Source organism: Monopterus albus, unplaced genomic scaffold (assembly GCF_001952655.1).
Source record: "Monopterus albus unplaced genomic scaffold, M_albus_1.0 scaffold236.1, whole genome shotgun sequence".
Lineage (NCBI taxonomy): Eukaryota > Metazoa > Chordata > Actinopteri > Synbranchiformes > Synbranchidae > Monopterus > Monopterus albus.
The window spans coordinates 181,544-192,000 of record NW_018128116.1 but is presented as its reverse complement, the minus strand read 5'-3'; the positions used below and the strand labels follow the sequence as shown (position 1 = coordinate 192,000).

The 10,457-nt window shown below is 41.8% G+C and overlaps 1 protein-coding gene across 2 annotated transcripts in view; it reads right to left on the bottom strand.

Moving 5' to 3' along the window:
- Positions 1-2,815: 2,815 nt before the first annotated feature.
- tmem184ba (transmembrane protein 184ba) overlaps positions 2,816-10,457 on the bottom strand; it is an 11,577-nt gene continuing 3,935 nt past the window's right edge. The window contains exons 5-10 of one of the 2 annotated variants that reach the window (XM_020620370.1): positions 5,871-5,961; positions 5,562-5,729; positions 5,056-5,225; positions 4,768-4,962; positions 4,400-4,426; positions 2,816-3,641 (exon numbers count right to left, since the gene is read on the bottom strand). In XM_020620370.1, the coding sequence (XP_020476026.1) occupies positions 3,412-3,641; positions 4,400-4,426; positions 4,768-4,962; positions 5,056-5,225; positions 5,562-5,729; positions 5,871-5,961 (881 nt within the window). In that variant the 3' untranslated portion in view covers positions 2,816-3,411. The remainder of the gene's footprint in view (positions 3,642-4,399; positions 4,427-4,767; positions 4,963-5,055; positions 5,226-5,561; positions 5,730-5,870; positions 5,962-10,457) is intronic. The other variant, XM_020620371.1, reaches the window with a different exon arrangement.

The following is a 10,457-nucleotide window of genomic DNA, read 5'->3' as shown; positions in this document are numbered from 1 at the left end:
CGCTTTAAACAGACCTCTGAGACTATCACAGTGCAGGTGCATTTATACGGAGACTTGATTACACACAGGTGGATTCTATTTATCATCATTAGTCATTTAGGTCAACATTGGATCATTCAGAGATCCTCACTGAACTTCTGGAGAGATTTTATATCTTTATGTTTGAATCCTGAAATGTGGCAAAAGGTCGCAAAGTTCAAGGGGGCCGAATACTTTCGCAAGGCACTGTAAGTAAATGTCTTAGCATTAAAACATCCTTAAGGTATTAAAAGTACTCATTATGCCAAAATGACACATTTATCAGTATACACCATATTATTGCTGAAAAAACCTAGAAGAAAGCATCTGGACATAAATACCAGACTAAAATCTTTAATTATCTCTGTTGATATTTATCCATTTGACACAAAATAGTAGCATCATGAGCAGCTTTAAATATGTACACAGCTAGAAATCAGAGCAGTCATTGAAATGTGAAGACAGTTGAAGTAAAAATACAAAACTAGCTTTTTGTTTCTTCTGTGCTCAGTGTTTGCAGCATATACGACTACGTCAATGTACGTCACTACTTTTCATCCTGTAGACAGCACTTCAAACTGCATTTGTGAACTATGCCGTACAATGTGCTGTAAGATTAGCAGCAAGTCTACTTTTTTTTTTTTTTTTATGAACATTTTTCTGAAGTCAAGCGAGGACATCTGCCTTTTTTAGGCAATGCACAACATTTTTCAATTTGCAAGAAGCACACTAACACATGCATAAGAGGTTGCTGCTATTAACAATTCAACCCCAAACTGTAAAAGCGCTGGCTCTCAGACACCTTAACTGTTCATCCATGATTCCAACATGAAAATGCAGTTACACAGAGAAAAGTGTATTCAGTGACAATGATGCTGAACTGACTCGGCCTTTTCTAAAGGAATTAGGGGTCACCGTAAACAAAAACAAAAAAACAATGCAGCTGGTGTCAGTGTCCAAATATAGCAACGTAATCATCCAGGCAATACTCAGCAATGTCCAAAAACAGGCGACTGCTCCTTTAACCTGGTATCTCTGCTTTTTAAAACCATTTTGTCAGATGGAAGCAGAAATATTAAAAAGACCCATGACTTTCAGAGGCTGGGACTTGCTTCTATTTTCTGATGAAAACACACAAACACACCCAGTGACGAGAAGATTAAAAAAATAACACTGGCTCTAAAGCAAAGCTTTTTTTTCCCGTTACATGTGCGTTGAGCTTTACGTGTGTGATAATGGCCTGTAGATAAAAGAGTGACTGTGTTCATGTTTCCTCTGTACACCCCCCTGGTGCTCATACCGAGCTACAGCAGAGCAGTGAAAGTGGTTACAGCAAACTCACTTGCACACCAGGAATGACTCACTCAGATGACTCAGGAACTCCGGTTATGAGTAAAAAAAAAAACAACTGCTCTGGTAATATTAAATCAAATAAAAGATTTACTGTGTGAACAGAACAGTATCCAAGGCAAAGAAACACAACAATGTCAAGTTTACACACTGGGTTATTTTTAAGGTGACAGAATATTCTGTCTGACATATTATTAATGCATAAGATAAAAGTTTTGTCATATATTTTTTGCTAATATTAAGCTTGTGATTTCCGTACATTTTCCAGTACATCACAGCTCAGGACAAAAAAAAATGTGTGCAAAAGGCCCTCACACAATACTCGCTGAGAAAGATGTCACAACAGTGTGTGTCAGGACAAATGTACATGCAATTAAACTACACCAACGAATTTAAAGGAAATTATCAAAAATAAGAAAGCTTTATCTAAATTTCTGCTGTGACAGCGCCCCCTACATGTGTGTTCTTCAGGGGCTATGTCTAATGCTATTGGTAGTTGTAATTTGTTTGGTCCAGCAGCCACACGGGATGCTAATCAGCTGGTGACCAACTTTTGTCAGCTTTGTACAATCTGTAATTTACACATTCTTGGCCAGTCGATGTTGAGATTTGAATGACAGAGAAACAGCTGGCATGCTGAGGTCACAGGACTGGCCACTGCTGAGAGTTTTGACACTCTGGTCATTGCTTACTTCAAATGGATCCATGAAAGAAAGACAGCTACCGCTAGCTCGGCAAAACAGTGCTGAGCGTTCTGGAGCTGCTGGTGGCTGTATAGTGTTGAAGTCACCTGAACATAAAGACAAGCTAGGCTAACCAGCCTCAGGTTTCTGAGCAGAAATGAGTTAGCTTAGCTAGCTAGCTTCTACTTTCTGAGTGAAGCACAAACACATTAGCATGAAGAGTCCTTCCAGTTACTAATGCTGTAAAAGGACACTTTAGTTCAACTTTAAAATATGTGCCTTTAACCTTTGGAATCATGCATTCCAAATGAATGATTTCATTCCTTTAATAGCACTCCTCTACTGAGAGCAAGCATCTAAAGTTAGCTCTAACCTATATTCATCCTCTGTGTTTTCCTCAGTCCTGTTAACCTACATTGTGCGCTGCAGAGGTCGAGGTTTAGCCCCGGCCATTGAAATAACTCTTCAGTTATACCACTGTAATCCTGACCTGCTGTTGTCACCCACTGGAGCAGATGTACTGTATAATCTATAACATGCTCTGCCTCCTCTCATCTGTTCCACTAATATCGATAACAACATTGATCCATACAGCCGACATCAACTCATGTTTTTGACTTGCTTGCCCTTTAAGTCCATATCCATGCAGCACACCGGGGTCCCCATAGGTTCACTTACAAATAAGCTTCTGTTTAAAATACGTTTGCAGACAAACTAATGAGTCACTTATTTTGCAAATTCATTTTCTGCACAGGTTCAAAAAATTTAAAGTTCACAACATATAAAACTTTAATGATGTTATCCATCTCCAGACATTGAAAACAAAGGATTTTCATGACGGGGGAATCCTTGTTAAACAGTTAATGACCATCTAAAAACAACAGGGCCTTTACAACAGTTAAAACAGTAACGTCCATCGGGTTGACTACAATGCCATTTAAGGAAACACGACTGAACTGAAATGTGAAATTAAGCTTCTGTCCAAGCCTGAAGACGTTCGTTCTAAAGTCAAGTACGACTCAGTATGTAAAAGCTTGACTCACAAACTTTCAAAAAAAAAAAAAACCCAAGTCCTCTTTATTTTCTGGCCAAGACTTTAACACCAAATCATCTTAGAATGTTCCCACCACACAAGATGCTTGGGAAAGGTGGGTGTGACGTGTTCATGAAAGAAGGTCCACACATTTGCCATACTGCCTGTCTCAAAACACAGGGAAGACAAAAACACGACTGTCTAATCATTCACACATTAAAGAGGACCAGCTGCACTGGAGGATTTAGTACCACCCACCATTAAAACATCATCCTGAATAAGACTCCGCTGCAGTAAGAGAAGCACCTGTTTGTCATATTTTTCACTCTAGAACTCATCGTCGGAGCTGAGCAGGAGGGTCTTCTCTGTGTCGCCTCGGGCGCTGACGGTACTGTGCATGCGGGAGACGGGCGTTGGCGCCCCCTGCTCCAGTGTGGACTGCTGGGTGTACTGCTGATAGGCTGGGGAGAAGTTGTGGATGGCATCCTGGACCATGTCGCCCGGGTTCATGGTCTCCTTCAGGCTGCTGGAGATGCTTTTCATAGGGGCACAGCGACCTGCATGAGGCAAACAAGACAAAACAGTTAGAGGTCAGCAGAGGAGGTGAAAGAAAAAGGGTAAAAGGAAAAGGGAAAGGACAGAAAAAGACAAGGTGGAGAGGGAAATAGAAGAGAAATGTAAAGGGAAGAAGCAGAGAGGTAAAATTAAAACAAAGGGAATTTATACGGTGATTTGTTTAGTGATGTGGAAGCAAATCAAACAGAGAAAAGGAGAAGAAAGAAACAGAATGTGAGTAAGAAAAAACACGGGAATGAAAAGGGAAGAATGAGAAGCATGAAAATCAAAGAAGAGAACAAATGGAAGGGATGATGAGGGTAGAGGGGTGATTTAGTGTAAGAATTAAAAGGCTGGTGGAGGACACAAAGGGAGAACAGAGCAACGGGGCATCGGTGATTTACAGGGTGTTTAACGGTGAGACAAAAGGAGGGAATGGGTGAAAGAAGCAAGAGGAAAAGGAGGAATCACACAGGGGCAGTGGATTTAGAGAGCGGACAGGATAAAGAGAGATCCCAGACCCAAAGGAAGAGTGAAAAAAAGGAGTTAAAGAAGGTGGCAATGATGGAAAGGAATAAAAAAATGGTATTGTCAGAGAAAGATGAACAAACAAATGATGTGAATCACATTCCAAAGCCTGGATGAAAAAATCCAACAGAAGCTAACAATACAGTTTTGGGACAACATAATTAGTAAAAACAGTAATAGCAGGAAAGGAAAAGGGGGATTATGGAGTAAACATAATCAATATTTAACCTACCAAACTCTCCGTATGTAGGAGCAGGTCCTTTAAGGTGCAGCAGGGAAGAAAAGACAGAAGTAAAAGATGGACATGTAGAAAAAAGAAAGGAGAATACGATCCATTTGGTGTCAAGAAAATACAAGCAATGTAGACAATACAAGAGGTGAAGAATAAAGCAAAAGAAAAGGTTTAAAAGAAAGAGAATAAATAAAGTGGGTGGATTTTGGTTAAAAGCAGGGAAAAGAGGGAGAGAATCCACCTTGGAACAGATGAAAAGACATGGAAATAAAAGAGAAATCTAAATGCTGGCTTTTCCTTTAGCAAGTTTTTATACACATGCAACAAACTGGCAAGGTGCTCATTTCCTACTCTCTACCCCTTCTCACCTCGTGAATCGAGACTTTTATCCATGTAGACGTTGTATGTGAAAGCGTGGCGCAGACCTAGGGCTGCAAAAAACATCTCGATGCAAATGATAAAGTCCTGGTAGCCTGCGGCCACCGTGCCCTCGCCCACAGACACTTCCACTGAGTTAATCTGAGGGATGGCCCCGCATTTCTCCAGGATGGCCAGCAACATGCCTAAGCACAAAAACATTAGGAGGGGACATACTGACATCAAAAGCCTCTAGAGTATGCGACATGTTTCTGCGATGAATAATGCAGTATTCCTACCCTGCCAGAAGGAGAGGAAGATGACGGACTTGACCATGAAGAACTTGAGCATGGGGCTGTAAGGAATGAGCAGCTCCCTCGTGGCAAAATAAAAGAGGAAGAGGGCATACAGAGACAAGCTGACGGAGATGTTGTAGATGATGGTGACATATAAGTAACCACTGGCAACACTGTGGAGAGAGAAGAAGCCAGAGAGATCCATGTTAGCGCTGTCAATGCTGAGGTCCAATTTCTACACTCAAACACTTCATGGAGAAAGTGATGGATCAGCCTGGCACTTTCGGTTGATCTAGCAGTTAAAGGAGTATTGCAGAAATACCTCGATTTTTCTACATTTGGTGGCATCTGTCTGACTGGAAATGCTACTGTAATCACTTTTTAACTGTGTTGCTGGATTCTGATGGCCATGATGTGATGCAGCTAACTACCATTACATTGCCAGCACCACCAACCACACTCAGTACAGCAGATGGCAAACATTCCTCCTCCCTGCTTGCAGCACTTACTTGAAGTCTCCATCTTTGTATTTGCCATAAGCCTGCAGGATGACGGTGATGACGGCCATGAGCGGTTTGACCACACAGAACTGCAGAGTGGCCTGCTTGCAGAAGCGCAGGAAGCCGATGGAGTAGGCCTTCCTCCTCAGACAGCAGGTGCCATACATACAGCTAGACCTGACAGGAAAAACCTCAACTTTACACTTACTGTAGTTTTGTAACATGCACAGGTGTTGTAGCAGCAAATACTAAAACATATGTTCTAAATATAAGAATATAGGCCTTTTAGAATGTATACTGGGCTAAAGTGGGACTCACTCGATGGGTTTTCCTCTGATCTCAGCCATGATAGCACACTCTCCTCCCAGATATTCATAGCACAGACTCAGGAAGTTGTAAATCACAAATGCTAGGGAGAAACAAAGAAAGAAAGGGTGTGCTGTTATTGTCTCTCTGCAGATATCATTTCCTTAGTCAATGCTGCACAAGAGACTATTGCACAAGATATTTAACAGTGGACTAGTTGGCTTGTCTGACTGGAAATGCTACTGTAATCACTTTTTATTAGTTACCTGAGCTCACTTAATCTGATGTATGACACAGAGGACATATGGAAAATGATTCAGAAAATATGTCCTCATAATAAAAATGACTGGACAGTGGAGTGTGCTGAAGAAAATATTTGAATCAGTAGTTTTTTCTTCACAACAGATTCTGTGTCAGTTTTTTAAATGTCTTGTTCTTTACCAGGACCCTGAAACTGGAGCAGTTAAATCCTTCAAATTCTTCAAAGTGATATATGAATCATAATTATGACAAAAAGGTCTTAGTTTTGCCGTTTTAGCAAGGTGGTAATGATAATTTATATTTATTTCTCAGTCTCTTTATCAAAATCAGAATCAGCTTTATTGGCCAGGTGTGTTGGACACATGAGGACTTTGACTCTGGTACAGTGGCTCTCAATGTGCATGTGCATGTCCTTCTGTAAAGCAGCAAACAGACAAGTAAACAATATAAGGCTGAGAGAACAAAAAGAAAAGAAAAAGGAATGTGCATTAGAAAAATAAAAATAAAGTACTTATAAATATAAGTATGCACACAGCTTAAATGTACTTTTTCAGATAAATAGATATAAAGGTAAATTTACAAGATATTTAAGAATTACAAGCACTGAGGGCTGTCGTTCTGTTATACAGTCATGGGTTCATCAGAGTGATGACCCGGGGGAAAAAACTGTGCCTGTGCCTGGTTGTCTTGGTGCACAGTGACCTGTAACGCCGTCCAGAGGGGAGGAGTTCAAACAGATTGTGTCCAGGGTGTGAGGGGTCAGCAGTGATCCTCTCCGCCCTCCTTCTGACCCGTACGGTGTACAGGTCCTCCATGGAGGGCAGGCTGGCACCAATGATTCTTTCTACAGTCCTGACTGTTGTCCTTCCACAAAGGCTGTTCCTGAATGAGCTTCTTCAGACTGTGGAAGGATCAACTTAACATCCAGATGAAACTGCCAGATGCTGAGCCAGGTCCCAACTCTGAGAAACGTCTGCTCAGATTTTGACAGTTTTCTTGCTCCCCCACTCCTGGTTTTGTCCTTGGCTTCTCCAGATTCTTCATATTTTCTTTAAAACAGCTTGGATGCCACATTGAGAGTATCCAGTTTGTTTGCTGATTTTTACTGACATTTTTGTGTTTTCTCCTACTGTGTACAGGTTTCCTATATTTTCTAGTTGTATTCTGATAAAGAAAAGTGGGACATAGATGTATATGGTCATCAAAATCTAATGGTGGGCTAAAGCTTTTGTACAGTACATTTATACTGGTTATTTATTTTTAATAGCCTTTCTTAGTATTTATAACACTAAAGGTAGACTTACAAACAAAATCAGCTTTAAATGGCAATGAGAAGTACCTGAGAAAACTCATGCCACAAAGCAAATGATACAACAGCGTGAATCACTCAGCACATATCAAACATCACAGAAGCATGTGTTATGTTCTAATAGACCGATCACACTTTAAACAGATGTAAGAGGCTAAATTCAGACTTTTTCAGTTGTCATGACAACTGAAATATTTCACTGCAAATGTCACACCAGCAGTTCCAGGAACTTTACAAAGGCATGACCCCAAAGTCTATAAATGATTTACACACCATCACTTGATTCACCGACATCTATTTACTCATGATAAGCAGGATGACTGGAGTCCAAAATTATCTTCTTTTCTCACCTGGCAAAAGTTAGTCAACTAGAACCCTGAGACCAGTGACTGGAGCTTTAATGAACCGCTTTGAGGTTGTTCAGTAGTAGTAAGAGTCGAAACCACCACTGTGAAGCAGACCCTCCTGTCCTGACACCTGAATCATGATAATGGGCAGTGAGGCTGGCCACACCTCAGCTGGCAGCCTGTCTCTTGTCAGACTGAGGGACCAGGGAGTCTCCTTAGTCATTGTATAGTCACAAGTGCAACAGATTCCTCTGCTAAGAAGCTGGAGCAAAAAAAAAAAAAAGACACTACCAAGGACCCAAAGAGGCCGACGCCCAGTCTGGGGGCACCAATATAATTTGTGTGGCGACAACCCACGTTCAGTCTCCTCTGTGGGGGTGCATTCTGTTCGCAACTTGTCTGTGGAGGAGTTTTTGTTGCTCTCTGACAGGGTACTGAACACTGTGAATGAGTCTACAGCAGCAACCAGAAAGGCTGTTGTAGAGAAACCAAGCGTGTGTTGGTATGTTTTGTAAGGAGGCGGGAAAAGGAAGCAACCGGGTCGAGGTATAGACCAGTGAGCCAGTCACCAACAAGAAGTCATGGCAAGTCAGCGCGACCACTTAATGTTTTATCATTGTGAAAGGCACGCGCTAGGTCTGAGAGCTGTCTTCAATTATGTAATTGCGGTTTGTGGGCATGTGCACGAAGCATTCCCCACACAACTGATCACATGACTGTCTCGTCTCTCCAGTGGATTATCTCCCCTGGGTGCTGCTTCAGTGAGAGGCAGATGACGAACAAGAAGCTCATACAAAACATAACTGGGCTAATCCAGTGAACCTCCAGGGAGCTTCCTATATATGCTCACTCACTCACACACACTCTTACTGAGTGGATGTGTTTGAGTGTGACTGTGAATGTGATGTTAAAGATGAGCATCACAGGTGTGTATCACTTAACTGCGACAGTGTGAAAATGTGATATACTGCATCTTGGGTGTGTGCTGCAGTGTTGTGTCACCACACACACACACGTCTCTGAGCAGATCTCAGCTGTACTGCTGGCAGTGATTCTTGTTACATCAGCTTTATATTCTCCCTTCCCAGTCTGACTGTATCTTTACTCCCCACACACACACTTGAACATCCTCACTGTCTTCATCATAGCCTCCTGGCTGATGTTAGACATCTGTCGGACAATGCTTAGTTAATAAAATGCCATACAAGCCAGTTCATTATATCAGACATTATATCAGAGATGAGAACCGGTTGATCTGCTCTGACTAGGTCTCTCTGTCTTTCAGCTGTTCTCCATTATGCTCCTCCACTTCTCCCCCGTCAGCACTGTTTGTTGCCAGGGTGATACAGTAGATCCACTTACAATGACAATGGGAACTTTGCAGCAAGTTTGGTTGAGAGAAACTCATTATCTGATGCAGCCATTCTGCTTGATGAGGAGGATTTGTGAGCACAGTTGCCATGCAACAGGTCGGTCACCCTCAACGAGAAAACGATGTGGGCAGGGCTCAGCAGCGCTGTGGGAAAGGGGTAGGCAAGCAGAAGGAGGAGATCAGGCAGAGGAGGTAGAGGGGATGAGGAATGAAAAAGATTTGGTCAGCAGAGAAATGGAAGTGTCGAAATAAAAAAAGAAGGAAGATGATGTCAAGAGTGGAGGAGGAGGAAACGGAGCAGGAGGAGGGGAGTCATCTGTCTGAGGGAGTGATAAGACAATATACTGTACTGACGTCGCTTCCGGACAAAAGCAGATCCATACATAGAGCGCCTTCACTCCGCATTCAAATACATGCGACATCGTCAGTTCGCCGACACAGGAAGTGGCACCCAAGCTCAGCGTCACAATGAGCGGACTATTTTTATCCTGAACGTCACAGCTGACTGAAGAATGTGGATCGGAGGCAGCCAGCTAGCTTTACCTTAAACAGCTTCTGCTATTTCAAGAATTTATAAACAGCAGCATTTGTTGGGTTTGTATCACCTGTCCGCTCAGCAGAAGTGACAGCTGTGTGTCCTTCAGCGTCTCTACCTGACACAATTAAACAATGTCCATATGCAATACCAAAGAAAGGGTCCAGCTGCAGTGAACAGTGAGCTCCATGTTTGCATCCCAGCTAGATTCCAGTTACACTAACTCAACTCAAAATAATCATATATGGAGAAGTTTAATTTGGCCTCAGCTTATATAAAGCAAAAAGACAATTCAGTATTTAACAAATAGGTAAATACAGCTTCAGTATTGTTAGGTATTTTTAGTCAGATAGAAATTGGATAGATACTTTATGTATTAGAAATGTTTAGTGGAGATAGGATGTCTAGTTAGACTGTTAAATGCTTAGTCATGCTTATGAGTTTCTACAGGGTACATCTGGTCAAGGATAACTAGAGAGAAGAGTTGATGACTGTCAGCAGACAGGGTGTTTAATATTATTATTATGACGTGTAGAACTGTAGCCTTAGCCATAATATGTTCTTATGTTTAAGACACGACATGTTCTAGAGGTTGTGAGAATGTTTTTAGTTACACACCACTTAATCAACAGACACACACACACATTGATTTGCTTCATGTTTTGACTACTGCTATGACCAGCTGCAAAGCTGGTAACAGAGACGTCTCGGTTGACGTTCCTGTGTAGTATGGGGCTAGCCCAACCGAAGAGATATAATGTATAGGCCTGGTGGG